The sequence below is a fragment of the Armigeres subalbatus genome, chromosome 2, assembly GCF_024139115.2.
Source record: "Armigeres subalbatus isolate Guangzhou_Male chromosome 2, GZ_Asu_2, whole genome shotgun sequence".
Lineage (NCBI taxonomy): Eukaryota > Metazoa > Arthropoda > Insecta > Diptera > Culicidae > Armigeres > Armigeres subalbatus.
The window spans coordinates 455,898,242-455,919,274 of NC_085140.1; the positions used below are offsets into that span (position 1 = coordinate 455,898,242).

The following is a 21,033-nucleotide window of genomic DNA, read 5'->3' on the forward strand; positions in this document are numbered from 1 at the left end:
CACCACGCTTGCCGTCACCCGTGGTGTGGCTCTGCCCGGCCAGAGTCCATATTTAACGCATTTTATTACGATGCTGCATAAGCAGACCCATAACATCGGAGTTTTGTACTCACTTCTTCCACGGCACTCTACTGTGTGGCAGCATACCTAGTTCCCCTTTTCCAGCGGGGATCCAGCGGGAAGAGGCATAAAAGGGGTGACGATCAAAGGAAGAGGGCTGCTCATTGCAACCCGTGATGGCATCATAGTGTAGTGGATTGGCAAATACGGAGTGTAAAAAAAAGCTCATTTGACCCGACGCGCAGCGAGTGTGGATATTTCCTTTTATCATGTTATGGATCCGACGCGTTTGTATTGTGTCGAAGCGTGAAACGCGACATGGGGCTGCGGGGTCCCAGTCTGGGCGATGATCCGAATTGGCGCGGGTATGTCTTACAACTTCCTTGCGGTATGAGAGACTCTTCCGAGTGGGGTGATGTAGGCGCGACAATGTTGTTTGGTTGTTAGTGTTTTGGTTGTGGTGTAGACATCACTACGGAATAAACTGTAACATGAACGTAACCATTTCTAGAGAAAAGATGCCATTTGTGAAGATTTTTGTTCACAAAATTGTGAAGATTCTTGAAAATAGAAACCTGATAAATGTCCAGATTTCGAACGGATTCTTACATAATGCAACTCATTTTCATCATGATTCATCAATTCTGTATTTAATTTGAAAAGCTCTGAAAATGTAAAAAATCCGATATTCAGTCAGAAACATCAATTTTATCTTTGGATGGTTTAAAAGTTTTAAGCAGAGCCATAAACCAGGTGGTTAAATAATTGGATTGAATAGCAATTTGTATAGCACAAAACGTCATAAGAGAAAAAATATTTGAAAATTTTTAACTTGGAAAGCCGTTTGTAATAAAGTCTTGATATTTTGCTCGGTCCATATGCTGTTGTTGCACGAAAATGTCGCATTTGTCACAGTATTACATAAAACACTCAAATAAAATAACTAGAAATCTAATTGAAATCTTTCTTCCGTCAACAAAAAAAATGCATTGAAATTAACCCTTAACTATGCATGAACGTGTGGAGTGGACAAAAAGAGTTATCTTTCGCCTCATTTGCCTTTCTCAATTGCTTGAACGAAACCTTTTCCTTTCCCTCTCGACCACTGTTTCTATTTTCAAACATTATCTACCTACCTCTCAAGTACAAAGAAAAACGACCATGTTCTGCCTCATCGCCAGGAAACCGGTGAGAAAAATGTTCTGAGCCCTTTGCCTTCCGTTCCGCCGCATCAGCCTAAGAAGGAGACGACAGTTTTTCCCCCTAGACTCCAGATGATAAATGACCACTGGTCGACGAGGTGGCAGAGCAACGAGTGGCAACAAGATTTTCTCACTATCACCCGCCTGCTGGTGGCGACAGGACATGGGGTCAGGGCAATTCTTTTTCCCATGACCGCTTCCGGTGGTGGGGACGTGGCGGTCGAAAAAAAATCATTCGTATTTCGTATCCACCTTCTTCGAAGACGGTGACGCGAGTGGGTTGTGCAGAAGTGGTCTCTCCAACTAATGTTGTGCCATTAGAGATAGGTGGAATGGGGCGGTAAATTGTTAAGAGGATTTTATTTTATTGCGAATTAATGTCGAACAACTGGCCGGGTCCCTAACCTGTTTCTTCCATTTTTGTTCTATCGCGGGGGAGGCACGACAGGGAATAGGACCGGGGAGCAGTAGGCTGGATTGCCGAGGGAAAATTGCAAACGATCAGAGCCTACTGCAAAGCGGGGCGAACTAATAGTCAAGAAGTCAATGTAGGCGTATCGAAGCAGGCTGATGGGGAGTTCACATACGTGTTTCCAACTTGTAGCGTGTGCGATACCTTTTCCCCCCTTGTTCGAGAGGGGTGGCGGCAGAAAATGAGCCGCATCGCGAAGGGAATGAATTAAACCTGGACAGCTAGCGATTGAAAACCGTAGTCGTGTGTTTGATGAACCGTGTAGCTTCATTCTTTTACTGTGGTTGTTCTGTGAAAGATAGATGTGCCTTTTATTCTTCAATCTTTCAATTGATGTTGTTTAATAGACGTTTGTGCTCTAGTGTGTGATTTTCTTTTGGTTTATTTTTCTTTGACAAAATAATTGACGTTCAGTTCTTTTGTATTCATTGTACTAACGAATGATAGATGTTTTCCTATATGTCTCGTGTCTATTCAGTAAATGTTTGTTCTTTCCTACTGTATTTATCACATCTGTTTTTACATTTGCTAAATCCACTTTCCTGTATTCAAAATTACTCAAAAATAAAAATAAAATCCACCCATCGAAAGCAAAGATTCACTGAACGAATGGACAATTTTTCTTTCTCTTTTAATTTCAGATGCTTATCGATAAAACCACCTGAGAGGTAGGCGCATACTAGTTTAGCCAAAAGTACAATCAATGACCGTATGTGCGTGTGCGCGTGTAAATGAGTGTGGTTGAGCTTCCCATCATCCCCGCCACAAATCATTACCCCACCCATCCCAATGGCCACAAAACTGTCAGCGAGCAAGATCATCCGCACACGCGAAAAAAGAGTTCAGTTGTAACAAACGCAGTAGGTATACCACCCCGGTAGAGGGAAACCATGACACAATCATAGCAACCGAAGAGATCCAAGAATGCCCTCAGCATTCGCCCAATTTGAATTTTCACACAACCCCATTCTTTTTCACAGTGGATGATTTTGTTCTCGCGACGGCAATAAAAAAGGGCCCGTCCAATCACTAGAAGCAGAAGTATTAGAACGATAGAGGCGCTGTTATCCCATGCTGCTATTTTGTACAATATGAGTCAACCATAGTAACCCAGATTTTACATGAAGAGTGTGATCAAATTTATTGATTAAATCAAATTTTGGTTTTCTTGTTTCATATAAAGTATCGCTTTGAACAAAACAAAATTTACAGCGCCATTATCAATCTAATACTTATGCATCTACTGTTCAATCACAACCGTTGCACGCGATTGTCTTGATTCTGGAATGATAGTCATCGTCGTTAGTACATGAAGCTATGGCTGACTGATTTATTGTCCACTCGCTGTCTATGGTAGTGAAGTGGTGAGATAATTTCCGCTCAGAGATTTTCGCCTGCCTTATTGTTCGGTCACGAATCGGCATCAACTGAAGTGGTCGATTTTGTTCAGTGTTTGCCACAATTATTGGAACCGAGCATCATGCTTATCGAAGTTTAAAACAATGAAACCGATCTGCTGATAGGGTTTTACATTTGCGACGGAAAAACAGACACGAAACGAACTCGGATGCATCTATCATCGGGATATTGGATTGTGGCGCGTGTATATAAAATAGATTTATTAATCATAAATTAACCGGAATTGCTTTCTTCTGTTATTATTGATTTACATTCTTTCGGTTGGGATGGTTGCCGGTGGAGGAAAATTATTCGGGCGTGTTAATAAATTAGCCTTTGATAGTTGTGATGACCATGGGATTAAATTTTGTTTTCTTTTTTTAATACTGGGGAAAACGGCTAATGGCTGATTCAAGAATCAGTTGAGAAGCAAATGATTGTAGAATTCTGCTCCACTCGACTAACATACAAAAATTGTTTAATTTCTGGTTGAGTAAGCCAAATACGTTTCTTAGTGATAAAACTCGCTTACAAAAGTGTAAAATACGAGATATTAAATGTATCCCTCTTTCCCTGTCTGCCATACATCTGCCATTTATATAATGGCTAGCTGACCCCTCGAACTTTGTTTTGCCCAAAATCAATTAGTTAGCACAGCCATTTGTATTTGTATTCATCCTTTCTGAGCGGGGAGGGGTCTCGTACCACCACAGAAACATTTCTTGTTTTGGAAAACCTCCACATGTTAAATTTGGTTTCTTTTGTTTGCCCAAAAGCCCCCGCATACACATTTTCAGTAGTTTCCGAGTCTACAGACAAGAAATTAATTTTCATGAAAAGAACCAGGTTCAACCAGGTTTTTCCAGTTTATGTAACACAATACATGGGTACGTATTGTGTTACGTTCAACTGGAAAAACCTGGTTGAACCTCTCATCCTGTCACAACCAGTGACAACTTCCTGGCCATCTTTCCTCTTCAAACCTTGAAGGTAATTTTGAACGACCTCGTTTGAACTGAACTACTGCTTGCTACACTGGAGTCGCAAGTATCATATTTTTTGTGTGGTGTGTGGTTTTGAATCCTTTCACAAAAAAATAGTCGGATTGGTTGGAACTACGAAAACCCCTCATGATCCAGTTTAACATTTATTTTTGAATTGAATAGTTCAATAGAAATTGTATGCTGCTTGCCTAACGGCTGTTCATTCTTTTTACTGGAAACCAAATTGAAAATCTGTTTTCTTGTATGATGATTAGGTATATAGAAAAGAAATCCAAATATGATCGACACAATTTTAATTAGAAAACTGATTTATTTTTGAACACTTTCCATGAGCTTCCACACATTCATTTTCCTTTCGCAGATTGCCAAACGCACTACTAGTTCTGAATCTCGGCAGATAATCGAGAGTATGCTTTCCTTCTAACTTCTTTAGAACCGTAACCACATTGGTGTTTGGATTTTTAGAATTTAAAATGCAAAACTTTTTTGATTCTGACAAATGTATTTTAAAATACGATGAAACAGATTCCATCAAGATTGAACAATCCATTTGTTTCCAACGCCGTGCAAATGTGTCAGCTCCATAAAATAAACAATTCTTTCCACATTCAGAAGGCCACTAGGCTTAAAGTTATTTGGCGCTATATATCATTTGGCCGATCGAACCATTAGGCCAAACTGATCAGGCCTTAAGTCAATTTGTGGAAAATATCATTATGCCGACATAGTCATACAGCAAAAGCAGTCGATCGGCTGAACAGGGCATTCAGTAGAAAACCTCGTTTAGCAGAAAAGGCCATTTGGTCGAAAATGTCATTTGGCTTATCGTCAAAAATGTAGTTCGGCCAAACAACGTTTTCATCCGTATGACTTGTTCGGCCAAATAACCTTTTCTGCCAAATGATCATTTCGGTTAAACTTCGTTTTGCGGCCTAATGACCTGTTCGGCCGAACTACTTTTTCTGCCAAATGAACAGTTTGATTGAGCAACATTTTCGGCAAAACCAGGTTTGCAGCCATGCGTGTTGTTCCAGCCCAAAGACATTTTCGACCGTTTGTGTAGTTCGGCCAAATGACTTGTATGGCTAAATAGCTTCTTCGGTTGGGCGTCTTATTCGGTCTATCAGTTGTTAGCCTAATAACTGTTTCGGCCATACGGCCAAATGCAATTCAGCTGACGACATTCGGACTAAAGTGTTATTCGGCTAATTGGATTTCGGTAACATGACTTGGCCAAACGACCCTTCCCGCGTTGGGGTGCGCAACTTTTTTTTATTTTCTTTATTAAGGATACTTGTGCTATCTGTTGATGATGTCGATTTGGGTGCGACTGCTATCAGAGTAGTCAAATCGACGTTTTAATCTTTGTTTACAAAAGCAGAAAAGTCGTTTTGAAAATTTGGTATTGAGTTGCAATTTAACACGTCGTTAAATTTTCAAAACTATTTTTTGTGATTGCGAAGAAGGAAACTTACAAATATAAAGCTGGAATCGATCGCATGGTATGTAAATAGCCTTTTCGTATACTTAGTATACGAAAAAGGCAAAAAATAAGTGTTCCCGTTCCTTTCGCAACAAAATTTATTTAATTAAGCTCACATCATCTTTCTCCTACTTATATAAGAGCTCTTCAATTTTCTAGTAAAAAATGAAATGCTGTAATATTTTACGTCACTTAAGATTCTCCAGGAATTAATAGACACAAATCGAATATCCATTCCATAAATCATGAGAATAAATCAATTTATTTTCATATTCAAAATTTCTAAGTGATTTTTTAAATTATTTAAATCTTAAATCTTCGAAGTCAACTAACTTGTTTGACAAACTTATTTATTTAGGTTGGAAAAAATGTTTTTCTGGCCAAGATTATAATTATTTCACATATCATAGATTATTATTTTTTCAATACCTGCAAAAGCGATGATGGAGTTCCGATGGGATGTCAAAAATAAAAACTTCTCCGGTAAGGTGTCCAAGGCGGGAGTGCCCAACCGTAGTGCTCTGGTATCGGCGTTGAAAAATGTCAAGTAAGACACGACTTACCAATTGGAGATTGCTGCTTTACAAGATGGCGGTTTGAGATCGTGCGCTAAATATCTGAATTATGAATCTATGACCACTTGATACGGCTCATAATTCATGCATCTAAGCCACGCACCATTTTCTAGTTACGCAGCACTTTTCGCTCGGAAACCCCGAAAGCTCTCCGGACGTTCTCTTTGAGAACGGAAACTATTTTGAATCAATTTCGAAAAACCTAATAATTTCGCGTATTGAACACCCCTAACCTGATTTTACTATAAACCGACCTATCAACCTGTTAGCTAACTACCAAATAGTCAAACTTCCAAAAACTTTTTAAAACTGATTTCAAACATCAAATACATCAATAGCATTCCACATGTTTTACAAAATTTAAAAAAATCCATTAACATTAATCAACACTTTTCACATTCACTATTGTTCGGCCGAATGGATTCTTGGCCATACAACCTGTTCGGTCGAATGGTTCTTTCTGCCAAACGGCATATCGGCCGAATGACCTATTTGGCCAAACGACCGTTCAGCCAAACGACATTTTAGACCGTATGACCCGCTTAGCCAAGTTACACTTTCAGTCAAATGGCTCTTTCTGCCAAATGATCAATTCGGCCAAACCGTTTTCGTTCTAATAACCGTTGCAACAAAACGTTCAATTTGACCATTTGGTTTTCGGCCAAACAACACTATTCCGATTTTTTTCCAAGAGGAGAATAATGTTTTGTCAACTATGGAGCGCATTATCCGATCGAGCCATTTTTCAATAGCGTATACGCATAGCATGAATCGGGTACAGATTTCCGCATGATCTCAGATATGGGTGAGATTTTCCACACCAGGTTCGGTTATGTTCCGGGTCTAGAAGAAATTTATAAATCGGTTTTGCAAAATGTGCACAATGACCATATCTACTCGATGCTGGGTCATTAGGCAGAATGGCCATTGAGCCGAATACAAGTAAGAAGTGAGGAATGAGTAGTGAGAAATGAGAAGCGAGGAGTGAGAAGTGAGAAGCAGGCCTGGTAGCGGGACACTTTTTAGTGACTTGGTCACTTTTTTCGGGCTAGTCACAAAAAAGTCTCTTTTTTCGACCTCAAGTCACTAAAGTCAGGATGTCGATTTCAAGTTTACAGTAGGGGAAGGTGGGGAGACTTGACCCCTTGGGAGACGTGATTGGTTTTATAATAGATCCTCTAGACAAATGATCGTTATGTGGCGAGTTATTTTATTTTTTTTTTGATTGACAACCTTATTTACTCTATTATTCACTGTGTTTTGTTCCTCCTGAAGATGTTTTTTAGTGGCCACGCAAAATTTGAACAACTTCTCCCAAAAATGACCAAATGCTAACATTTTTTCACAGTACAAATCCATAAATAAGCTTAATGAACTTCATTTATAAAAATGATTTTTGGATTGAGTTGTTGCCTCAATTTGAGGAGACTTGATCCCTCATTAGTCATCCATATAAAAATTTGTCTAAAAAATTCAAGAAAATATAATTTGTTCTCAATTTTTTGTAATTGGACAGATGTAATGAAGGGTTTGCTCTAAAAATATATTTATTGAGTAGACATCATAGAAAGGAGATTAAGTCTTCCCAATTTTGAAGATAACATGCGCTGTCGAATTCCATAGCAAAAATCGTTCATGAATACGCACAGCAAGTCGGAAAATCTGCGTATTTTGAAGGAAAAATATTTAAAAGTTCAGAGAGCATGGTCCTCATTACAAGCAGGAGGTCGAGCGCTCAATCCCAGGCTCGTTGTACATGAATCTTCATAATTTTTGGTAGGAAACAAACCAAAACGATCCGTACTGTTGTTCCTGTCGCAACAAAAATTTAAAAAACTTCCGTGGCACCAGTGACGAATCGTAGAATGCATCTTTCTAAAGTAGGTGTTCAGCTAACCCAATTCACGCAGATTTTCGCCAAGAAATCACCCAAAAACACTTGATTTCGTCTCATTGAACCTGCAATTGAAAAAAAAAAAGGTCGCTATTTGGTCTCTTTTTTCATCAGCTTTGGTCACTAAAGTCACTATTTTGAGTGGCTTCGGTCGCTACCAGCCCTGAAGAAGGGAATAGGAAGAAGGATAACAGAAAAATATAGATGGAAGAAAGAAAAAGGAAGAAGGAAGAAGGAAAAAAAGAAAAAAAGTAGAATAAAACAAGAAGATTTTTTTGTTAATAAAGACAAAAAAAAGTAGGATGAAAAAAGAAGAAAGTTGGAAGAAGGAAAAATTAAGAAAGAAGAATGAAGAAGGAGGAATGAAGAAAGAAGAAGAAGCAATGATGAGGAAAAAGGAAAAATAAATAAGGAAGAAGGAAAAAGGAAGTAGGAAGCAGAAAAAAGGAAGAAGGAATAAGAAAGGAGGGATGAAAATAAGGAAGGAGGGGTGAAAAATAAGGAATATGGGAGAAGTAAGCAGAAACAAGGAAAACGGAAGAAAAAGAAGAAAGAAAGATACAGGAAGGAAGAAGAGTAAAGGTAGATAAGTGAAAAAAGAAATAAGTAAGAAAGAGTAAGGGGCCCTCCTTAGCCGTGCGGTAAGACGCGCGGCTATACAGCAAGACCATGCTGAGGGTGGCTGGGTTCGATTCCCGGTGCCGGTCTAGGCAATTTTCGGATTGGAAATTGTCTCGACTTCTCTGGGCATAAAAGTATCATCGTGCTAGCCTCATGATATACGAATGCAAAAATGGTAACCTGGCTTAGAAACCTCGCAGTTAATAACTGTGGAAGTGCTTAATGAACACTAAGCTGCGAGGCGGCTCTGTCCCAGTGTGGAGATGTAATGCCAATAAGAAGAAGAAGAAGAAGAAAGAGTAAAGAAGAAGGATGGAGGAAGCATTAAAAACGAGAAAGGAAAAAGGAAGAAAAGAAAATTGAGAGTTAGAATGAAAATAAACAAATGATGATGATAAAAGCAAGAAGAAGCAAGGAAGAAGATTTTAGAAAAAATAAGTTCGTAAGAGGAAGAAAGAAATATGAAAGAAGAAAGGCAGAGAAGGGACTGTAATGCCATTTTTACTCAGTCACAGAGAAGATAAAAAATAGTGTGTATTAAGCCGGGATTCCCAGCTCATGCCACGGGACGGTGTGGCCATATTTTCCTTTGGTCTTCCTTTCCAGCTGCTGCTGCATTTTACAGGTCAAAATCAAGCCTCTGTTCGACGCCATAATTTTTATTCGGAAGGGAGATGATGTTGCAAATGGCGAACGGCTATATCGGGGCGGACACGAAATGCTTCACCATGTCCAGATTCTTCGCTACTGGGTAACGGTTGAGTTGAGGCTGGCAGTACGAACTTGTTTGACTTTTTTCGCCTTACCAAATTGCGAACGCTTTCAATTTTATTTTCTCAGTTCAGTTGCAGACGTTGTCAGGTACAGACGGAATAGTTGTGCTCTGTGCAGCCTTTGTAGTTTCGGTGCCATCAGTCGCTATCACGCGCGTTTGCCATCCATTGTTCCCATTGTTTTTCGTTCGCCAGTGCCTTTCAGTCGTAGAAATCGCACCAAAAAACAAAATAAATGACAGTGTGTTTGTGAATACCGTTCAGTTTCGGTTCCCAATTGGAAGTCCGCGTCCCTCTTGGGCAGAAATCGCCAGCTTTTTGAAGCAGCTGGAGACTGATTTATTACTTATGGACACAGCGTACAAAACGCAACATGATCGCTCGCTGTACATCAAATTCGTTTCTCGTGATGCGATGTACGAATCCATGAGGAGAAATACGGAGCCGCGAAAGTTTGCGTCGGTTGAAGTTCGGATGGGAATCGCAGGTACCGATTTGCGGTATGTTCGCGTATTTGATTTCCCGCCGGAAGTCAAAGACGAAAGTTTATCGCTAGTGCTCGAATTATTTGGCAAAGTGGATCATATTGTAAGAGAAAAATTTCCCACGGAAATGGATCTGGGACACCTGTTCACAGGTGTTCGTGGTGTACACATAGAAGTCGGAAAAAGTACTTCACCATCCATAGATGTCTCCGGCTTAGAAGAAAGATTTTTTACGACGGACTGAAGGATACATGCTTTCGGTGTCAAGCAGTTGGTCATCAGCGGGATTCCTGCCCTCAACAAGCGTGGAACAAGCCTGGAAAGCAAGAGAAAGGTACCACATATGTTGGACGAAGCTGGAAAGGAAGAAGAACAAGTATCATCGGAAACTTCGGATGATGACTTCATCGAGGTTCTAGAGGAAAGTCCGAAGTCAGAAAACAGAACACACTCGGTTGTACGTGACAACAAACAGACGACGTAACACTGGAAGAGGTTGCAATCGCGATTAGGGAGCTATATCTCATCCACCTGCGGATCAGCGACGGGCTCATCTTTCAGCTCCCAGGTCTGGTTCAAGTGCCAGTTCGTCAACACGGCCGAAAAAGAAGTGCGTCCAGAGATCATATTGTTCTTTATGTTCTTTATTGTTTGATTCATCAACAGACAACTTAGGTCCTAATGATGCTTATCCTAATTAATACTAATAAAAGTAATTATAATAAAATCATCGTTAATTATGAAACATGGCAGAATAAGCCCTTGTAAAATTACGACGAATCGTCTGTCTGGATAGATTAAGATTATTATTAATAATATATTATATTTAATGTAATATTTATATTTTTTTGCTCTCGGCTCCGTAGAGTTTTTGTTAAAACAACTGAGCCTATTGAATAAACAAATTGAAAAAAAATATTATATACACAAACACAAGTGTTGCTAAGATTGTCCATTCACCAGGTGACAAGGGAAATGCATACAAAATCGCTAAAATTTGTCAAGTTTCCATTGGATACATCAAAGTAACAAACTCATAAGTACCTACATTGTTTACATTAGGCTGATAATTTACCGATAACATTTTGAAATAGATTGAAACGATGGGCTCATAGATTTAAACTACTTACTACCTGAAAACATATCCCCGAAGATTTCATTTCACAATTCTTATATGGTACAATCTCTATATATTAAAATGAGTTTACATTTCCTTTGAGGCAATATAACTCACGAACTGGTTGACCGATTTCGAAGATTTCCTCCCCAATCGATTCGTCTTGGGCTATGCTGTGTTGTATATATCAATAGTTGATCCCCCTCTCGATGTTGCAAAATTACCAAAATGCAACGCTTTCATGAGGTCTGAAGAAAGCCTTCAAGCTCGAACTGAAGTCAATCTAGAGTACGACACTGCAATCAACGGAATGATTGACAGATCAAAAATAATACCCGAGCGAGATCGGGATGGTTCGCCTAATGATAAATAAAACTAAACTAAAGTTCTATTATAGAGCTTTCTGTGAAGCTCTTGAATACAATAATTAGGAAATTTCTGGAGAAGCACTTGAAACGGTTATTGAGTTGGTTATTGAAATAATTTCCAAAAAAAAATCACACCATTTTCAAAAACTATTTTTGTATCAAATATTTTATATTGGTTGGTTTGATTGGAGTAAACAATTAAGAAACTGTTGTTCCTTAGCCTTGCGGTAAGATGCTCTGCTACAAAGCGAGAACATGCTAAGGGTGGCGGGGTCCAGTCTAAAAAAATCGGGTTGTAAATTATTTCGACTTCCTGGCATAGAAGTATAATCGTGTTAGCGTTATAAATGATTCCATAGAAATTTTCCAGATGGAACCGTTTTAAATTCTTCGATGGAACTAAAAAAATCCTGTACATAATTGTTCGAAGATATTGATGTAATTCTTCATGAAACTTTTAGAAAAAAATATCATGGATTAGCTCCTAAACAAATTTGTAGAAGATCTTTTGTATGAAGTTTTGAGCTTACTTCAGCAGAACTTTCAAGAAGAAAAACCTGAAATATTTGGCTTAGTCTATCGTAGAGATACTTTTTTAAAGAGCTGTTGAGTTAAAATAATATCAGTTCAATCAAAGTTAATTGCCTATTATGCGACCACCCGACTTGGACATTAATTTACAATGTTCTGAAAACTCAGATGTGAATATATTCTCTATGTGGAAGATTATGATTAGTAAAATGTATTGGAGGTAACTACTTTTTTTCGATGGGACTCGATCCCACGACCCTCAGTACGTTAGACTGGTGCTGTTAACCAACTAAGCTACGAAGGACCTCTGTCGGCCATTTTTAACATTTTTTTGAAAAAATCATCCTTTTTGCATATTTAACTGATGAATAATTTATACAAATTCTTGTCAACTGGAAAGATCTTAAAATTTTGATCAACAATCCGACGCTTTTATTTACAAGGCCAACTGGAGGCTAACTCTGAATTATGCAAGGCAACACAACATTCGATTCTGACCAACCCTTTCGGAGTCGAAACTGAAGAAATGTTGACCTACCGACAGGTTCCGTGGAACTGGGAGCAATTTACCGTTTGCTCTCACCGTTGGTTTCCGAGCAATACAAATCGATCCGAGCCTCCTCACAACAACACCGGTCGGTGCTCGAGAGTGGGAATTTTCTAAAATACCATACTCCCGAAGGATTTATGATTTCTGCGGAAGAGCGCACTCACTCACACGGCGCACCCGGCAGAAGCCCGCACCACTGGATAAGAGAAAAGTAAAACACCAAGTACTTGTAATTGCAGGTTGAAATTTGATTTATGCATTTTATTATCTTTATTTTTACGATACGATTGCGCGCTTTTTGCAGCTCGGCCAGTCAGTGGGATCGCGCTGTTCCGGGGTCGTCGGTCGGGAGGTGACCGCGCGCGAGCGGAGAACCTTCATCGAATAAATAAAAGAAACTTTTTCCCTCCGACGACGACGACGACCGCGACTCCGGGAACTGCATCGCCGGTAAACCGGCAGCGAGAAACCGGGCAGCACTAAACCTTCGACGTGCCATCCGTGAATTACAAGAATATACACGTCGAGCTTGATTTATTTCGGTGTGTAATAAAATATTAATTATATTTTCTACAAATTAATTTCGAAACATAAATATTCCATTAAAGCCCATTTTCCTGCTATTCATAATCCTTATTAGCCCCGTACCATGGGGAGGTGAGAGACACCCGGCCAAGACTCTGCCGGAATGATTGTCTTCTTTTTGTTCTTCTAGTCACCACCCAATTGTTGCACATTGTTGAAATATGGTCAAATTGTTGGGCAAATTTTTAAAAAGATGCATATTTTTTGCATTAGACTCATAGCAAGTTCTTATGCACCAAGCAATTCTGTTACAACTGTTTTTACATCACATGTATTACAATTTGAAAAAGACCGATTTTCAACTTTTAGTCACCTGCATCCCCGCAGTGCACCGGGTGGGTGCACCGAGCGAATTAAAGCCACCTTCTTCCCGCTCTTCGCGGATTATGAAAAACGTGCAAAAGTGAACGCTGAAAAAAGTAAACCACGGACGGTGGCCACCACCGTCAGGGAAAAACCACCCACAGATTTTCATCTGCTGCGTGACTGCCGTTACCGAGGATGCTGAATTTATTGACGACAACGAGAGACCGGAGAAGTAGGGCGACCGGGGACGGTGGTTTTTGGGCAGCTTACTTTCTTACACGCTTTATCACCCTCCTGATAGTATTAAGAGACGCATGGCGCGAGCCAAAGCCAGTCAAAGAAGAGGTGGAACGCAGCGAAGACCAAACAAAAAAAAGTGAACCGGCGCTATTTCGTTTTCAGACCAACCTCCGCCGGACCGGTTGCGGTGGAGGATTAATAGAATTAAAACGGATATGGATGGGACGCTGGGTGTGTACGAGCGAGGCGACCGCGACCGAAATCGGCACATTTAAAAGGCCTTAAAAGAAAAGAACTTTGGAAATTAAAAATTAGAAATGGATACATAAATAAGAATGTTGTTTTCTTCACGCTCGTGGCGGCGCAAATTGGAGTGCGTTGCCGGTGATGGTTTTGCTGGTGTAAATGACCGCGAGGGGACTTCGAATGGATCATATTTCAACGGGTGATGACTGGATGGTAATGGTCTATTTTATAAAAGGAAAAAGGGAAACGTAAATTACGTTAACACTTGGAGAAGAGATTGTTCCATTTATTCCAGAGAAGTTTCGTTTTCTATACATAAATAATCTACAAGCACCTGCTCTTTCACTTTAGAAATTACAAAGAAATTCCAATTGAATGAATTCATTTTAAGAACGATTTTTTCCGTAATTGCGCTTAATTGAAATTTTTCATTGAAATATTGAATGAAGGTACTAGTTTTCAATTTAAATGTGATTCTGTGTTGTAATTAGTCACGCCATGCAGTTATTTTCTCTTGGTACCGACTGACCTAAATTGAACATTCCTAGAAACGAAACATTACAACGTATTTCCGAGGAACTGGCAGCAACATCAAAACCGCTCCACCTTGAAGAGAGCCTTCCAGTAACTGTCCAAACAATGAGCCGAGATGCTCGTCAAATATTTCGCTGGGTCATCCCAACTCACGTCGATCGATGCTGATTGAACTGACATCTCCAAAGCGCTCTTTCGGTTTCGATCTGCGATGGGTCATAATTATCGCGCGCTCCTTCGGACCAACCACAATGGGAACGCAAAAATCAATGAGTTGGAAATCATTACACCTCTTCATTCCGCTCAGAATATCGCGGACAGTCGAACAGACACTTTCCTTTCGCCTCGCATCATTTCTAATTCCTCACCCACCACCCCAATATTAAAAAAAAAACAATACTCTCGCGCCTAGCTTGTACTAACCGATTACCCTGTCTTAACACCAGTAACTCTCTGCTATCGCACAGCTCTAGGCCCGGCAGACCCCCGAAACGAGGCCCCGTGGGACTTTCGATGCCGGCGTCGCACATGTCGCATCATGCCGCGGCTGCCGCAGCCGCCGCCTCGCAGATCAAAAAGCACCGGCTGGACAACGGCGAGTTCGTGTACGAGAACGGGCATCTGAACGGTAAGTGTGATATTTTTTTCTCTATTTTCTTTCTATTTCTCACGGGGTAGGAATCGGGTGGAAATGTGATGTCGACTCACATGCATACCGCCTGAGTCAAAGGTCAAGTCGTTCAATGGGGGATGACTTGGATTTGTAAATGAAAGCCAAAAGATTAGATTTTAAATCAATTTGAAATAATAACAAATTGGATACTGAAGTATCGCATCATCAAAACAATAATCAAGCAGACTGTTAAAATCGAACAGCAGAAAATTATAAAAATCTTCCCAAAACGCGCTGAAGTTAAAATTGCAATAAATAACCTTTCTGACTGTTTTTGTTTCTATTGCCAGGATTAACCAATGGAAACAAGCATGATTTCTACCTTATATCTACTGGATCCTCAGGTTAGTTAATTGCAATCGAAATTAGAAGTACAATTTTGAGTTGATGCTTGTTTTAAAGACGCGTAAGGCGGGAAAATTTCATTTATTTAAATCAAATAACAAATCGAAGCAAAATATCAATCAGAAGTTTCATAGTTCCAATAAAATCGTCAAAAGGATAAAGTCTTGAATGCATGGATATTTTGATATGAAACTTACAACTCAATAATTGCATAACAATAACTTCAAATTACCCTGTGCGGAATCCGGGGTCGGTCTCTTCCATTTTTTGCTGTTAATTTTGAATGAATAATTTTTATTTTATTTTTATTTGGAGTTCCATAAAGCATTCCTTTGTTAGAAAACATTTGGAATAAAATCGAAATGAGAATTATCGTGGAATTTCAAAACGATTTCTGATATTGAATATGCCAATGAGACTCGGAAGGAATTATTTCAAAATTGTTATTTATATGTCATTCATATTTCAGCGAGATTGTAAATATGATGAGATTCCAATATGAGCATTCAAAGATTTCAATGGGTATTGTAGAGAAAATAGGAAAAAATTCCTAAGGGATACAAACGAGATTTCGATTGCGAGGATGTAAAGCGCCATCAAGCGCCCTTTTGACTGTTTAGATAAAATAGAATTCTTTGGATTCTAATCGGATTATATTAGAGTTTTGAAAAGATCCTGATCCGATTCTTGATCAACTTATTCTCATTTAACATAAGATTGAATACACTTATTCAACAGCTGACAATGAATCATTGTTTTCCAAGTTCATGTTTTTATAAGTGCAATGCGAAATCTCAGGAAGATATGGGGTATATGGGCCAAACCTTAGTCTAATATGCTGTGGATGAGCACATTTATCGTTGTAAATCTTCATATATTGAAGCTCTACCAAAATTATGCCACCAGACAGCTTAGTACTATGCCAAGTAGTCAAAAACATCAATAATTTTGCACAATCACAAATTGAAAATCCCGTGAGAAATGTTCGGCAAATTTTCATAATCTAAACTCCGGTGGGGGATGCCTTTTGGTGCATTATTCATAATTGGGAAAACGAAAAAAAAACTATCACAAAGCATGCCGCCCAAGTGGCTGCAAAAGAATCGAGTCAAAGTGATTTCTCAAGCAAATTTATTGCGTCTATCAGTCTAGCCCAAAATTAATTAGCATTTATTGCACAATATAAGTTTGCTCTGCAAAGCGATTTTATTTGGCAGAGCAAACGTTAATACTTCTTATTTTTCACATGCCAAATTGGGTTCCATTTGCTTGATTAATTCTCGAGTTATTCAGAAATTTGTATTTCATTTGTATGGGAGCCCACTTTCTCCTCCTAGAGCGGAAAAGGGTCTCGAATCATCTGAAATCCCGGCATCAAACACACCTGTCTAAAATTTTTTACTCACTCTCGATGAAAGTTGGCCGGATCGGACTATGGGATCAGAAGCTATGGCCAAAACAGATTTTTTTCCGCACAAAAGTGCGTAAAAAAGTTTCGCCCATTTTTTTGAGGAACCTACTCTTGCAATAAGTTGCATTTGACGGGGATTTCTGGATCATAAAATTGACCGGATCGGACTATATGATCAAAAGTAATGGCCGAAATACTAGTTTCAAAGGAGCATAATAAACATAGCTTTTTTGCATTTATTCTCATCAGTTTTGATTGCAACAAGTTGCATTCGACGGAGATTTTTGTTAAAACGGTTAAAAGATTATTATTCTTCCATTTTCTACTTGAAAACTTCTTCAGTGTTTTGTTATCGACAACATTGTGTAGGTATCAAAAATAATTTATCACAGTACTGAGAAGTGAGTACTGAGAAACGGAAGTGAGTATTGAGTAGTGAGATGTGTGCAGTAACATGTGAGTAGTGGAAAGTGAGAAATGAGAAATGAAAAGAAAGTGGTGAGAAGTGAGTTGTGATAGTTGCGAAGTGAGAAGAAGGATGTGAGTAGTGAGAAAAACAGAAGCAAGGAGTGAGAAGGAGAGAGGATAATTATGAGGTGAAAAGCGAGATGTTAAGTAGTGAGAAGTGAGTGGAGAGATATAAGACAGGAGAAGTAGACAGAAAAAGGAAGAGAAAAAAAGAAAGAAGGAAAAGGAAAGAATATCGTTTCTCACTTCTTGTTTCTCGGTCCTCACTTCTCACTACTTATTACTCCCTTCTAATAACTTACTTCTCAGTCTTAATTTCTCACTTTTCACTTCTCACTACTTCTTACTTCTCTCTTCACACATTTGGCTTCTCATCTCCCTTTTCCCACTACTCACTTCTCACTTAGCACATCTCACTATAAATTTCTGACCTCTCACTTCGCACATCTCATTTCTCACATCTCTCTCCTTACTTCTCACTTCTTATATCTCACTACTGACTTCTCATTTCTCACTCATCACTTTTCACTTCTAACTTTTCACTTCTCACTATTCGCTTCGATCTTCGTACTCTAAACTTCTCAATTCTCACCTCTCTTTTTTCACTTCCCACTACTCACCTCTAACTTCTTGCTTCTCATTTCTCACTTCTCACTTTTAACTTTTCATTTCTCACTATTAATTTCTCACTTCGCGCATCTCACTTCTCACTTCACACATCTCACTTCTGACTTCGCACATCTCATTTCTCACATCTCATTTTTCACTTCTTACTTCTCACTTATAACTTCTTATATCTCACTTCTGACTTCTCGTTTCTCACTCATCACTTTTCACTTCTCACTTTTCACTTCTCACTATTCGCCGATCTTCGTACTCTAAACTTCTCACTTCTCACCTCTCATTTCTCACTTCCACTACTCACCTCTAACTTCTTACTTCTCATTTCTCGCTTTACTTTTCTCACTTTGAATTTCTCACTTCTCACTTTTAACTTTTCATTTCTCACTATTAATTTCTCACTTCTCACTTCGCGCATCTCACTTCTGACTTCGCACATATCACTTCTCATTTTTCACTTCTCACTTCTTACATATAACTTCTTATATCTCACTTCTGACTACTCATTTCTCATCTATCACATTTAACTTCTAACTTCTAACTTTCCACTTCTCACTTCTCCCTTCATACTTCTCACTTCTCATAACTCTCTTCGCACTCCGAATTTCTCACTTCTTACTCTGTATTTTCCACTTCCCACTACTTATTTCTCACTTCTTACTTCAAACTTCCCACTTCTCATTTCTCACTTTCCATCTCTCACTTTTAATTTCTCTTTTCTAACTTTTCCTCTCTCACTTCTCATATCTCACGTCTCATATCTCACATCTCATATCTCATTTCTCATATCTCACATCTCATATCTCACATCTCATTCTTTACTTCTAACTTCTTATTTCTCATTTCTCACTTCTCACTTATCACTTTTCACTTCTAACTGCTTCATCGAGTTAGAGAAAATATCGAGTTAGGGAGAGTTCACTGTAATTAGATATGAATAACAGGCCAATCCACCTAACAAAGCTATTTCAGACCTTCCTCATCTATACATTTTACCTTTTATATCGCTCGAGACAGGCACTAACACCGCTAGGTGGATTAATCAGGGTGTTTTAATTTCTTTTTTTTTTCGTGATTACTAATGTAAAAGTTCATCACGAAGTAAAGATCCATGACAAAAACAAAATATCCGTGAAAATGGCCAATTTATAAAGCTAGTCTTAGAGCAGCACGATTTTGTGCAACTCACATTCCGAAAAATCCGGAACAAATTTGAAACCCAAGATGGCGACTAGAGCATCCGTAAGAATTGTTCATTTGTATAGTTCATTCATAACAGTAACAATACTTCACTGAGTTTGTAGCATCCGCATGATGGGCGTAGAGCAGATTATCTAGCTTATGTCTGTAAGTGACCATAGACTGAAATCACTTCTGTTTTTTTCTTCTATGAAAGAAGTTTTTACAGAATGCCAACTTATTTTTAGCCGTGCTGAATATTAGATAACAAACACCAAGTTCTGCTGATGCTCAGTTTAGTCTGAATTGTTTTTATAAAAAAAAATTGGAATAATTTTCTTCGACGATTTTTTTATCTAAAAATGTAGTATAAATGATATATTGCTGGGAAAATGTTAGGAAAAATATTGAAGGTCTAGTTTGACTATACCCTGAATCCACTGGATTCTGTTTTTACACGATTACTACTTACTCAATTTTCCACCCATCCTAAATATTTAACGCATATTAATTATCATGAGATTTTTCTTTGATTTATTCAGGATTTTTTGAAACATGTTGCGAAGATTTTGGTGGTACATTGAAGTGAAGTCGATCAAAAACATCAGTGAAAAAAAATCGTTTAAAAATAGAATTCTGTGTACCTAGATATCCAAAACCTTGGGAAGATTTGGCTTCTGACATCATGCAGATGAATCTGAAATATTTGGATCCTATGCCACATTGTTTAATAAATCTAAACACTCAATCAAGTTTAGTCATCTTGATACGAGATGCTCAAGGTTCTCCAAAACGTTTTCGATTTCAGCCTACGGTATCTACCAGATCAACCAAGGCTTATGCAATATCTTCATCATCGGCATATACCCAATTCAGTCCAATAGGCACATGCGCATCATATAAATCCAATTTTCTTGAATACGTGATGTTTGAGGTACTCTAAAACGTTCCCAATCTTAACCCAAAGTATCTACCGGACAACCAACTTTTTGCAACGTCCTCAATATCGTTATATCAATATCAATACGAGGTGTTCATGGTACTCCAAAACGTTTTCGAGTTCAGTTCAAAGTATCTACTAGATCAATCATGACTTTTGCAATGTCCTCATCGTATGTACCAAATCCAGTTCAAAAAGCATAGGACCCTAATTTTCATGAACATAAGATGTCCAAGGAGTCTCCAGTTAGCCTTGCGAGCATAGGCGCCGGATTGCCATCTAGGATGTTTTCGGGTGGGGAACATTTTAGATTCCCTGGGCATAGCGTTTCCTTTGTACTTGCCCCACAAGATACATACTCATGCAATGGCGGACATAGAAAAGCTTTCAATTAATAACTGAGGAAATGATAATAGAATACTAAGTTAAGAAGCCGGCCAAGTTCCAGTTGGAATGTAGAGCCATAGAAGAAGAAGAATAAGAAGAAAAAGAGAAGATGTCCAAAGCCCTCCAAAATGAACATTGAGTTAAGATCAATATATATACTAAATGCACAATAGCTAAGGAGGTGTTTGTGTCGAGAAATTTGGCTGCAGACTTTTTTGTTGAGGCGTATAACGGATTCGGATGATTACATTAAACAATACGTGACTTACATGATATTTTAGCCAAAGGCCTGCAATGACTAGTACAAGTGATGATTGAAGTCATATAAGCTAATAGACTCACTGGGATATCATATCTAACATCATTCATAAATTTTGAAGAGATATAATACAGTCGATATCGAGATGTGGAACAGAAGTTCTTGGAAAATTGTTCGAAAGGACTATCAGAGTAATCGTGAAAATATTTTAGTATGGCATCATTTCGAGTGAAATCCTGTCGGCTCAACAATGCACGGATACATCATTCAGGATTGTGTTGACCGGGTAGATCACATGTTATGAAC

General features: G+C 38.7%; 1 protein-coding gene across 12 annotated transcripts in view; it reads left to right on the top strand.

The window, feature by feature from the left end:
* LOC134213826 (dachshund homolog 2) overlaps window positions 1-21,033 on the top strand; it is a 136,258-nt gene that overhangs the window by 57,672 nt on the left and 57,553 nt on the right. For 2 of the 12 annotated variants that reach the window (XM_062693191.1, XM_062693192.1), the window contains 3 exons: window positions 2,376-2,402; window positions 14,891-15,072; window positions 15,408-15,461. In XM_062693191.1, coding sequence (XP_062549175.1) covers window positions 2,376-2,402; window positions 14,891-15,072; window positions 15,408-15,461 — 263 coding nt within the window. The remainder of the gene's footprint in view (window positions 1-2,375; window positions 2,403-14,890; window positions 15,073-15,407; window positions 15,462-21,033) is intronic. The other 10 variants (XM_062693193.1, XM_062693194.1, XM_062693195.1 and 7 more) reach the window with 10 other exon arrangements.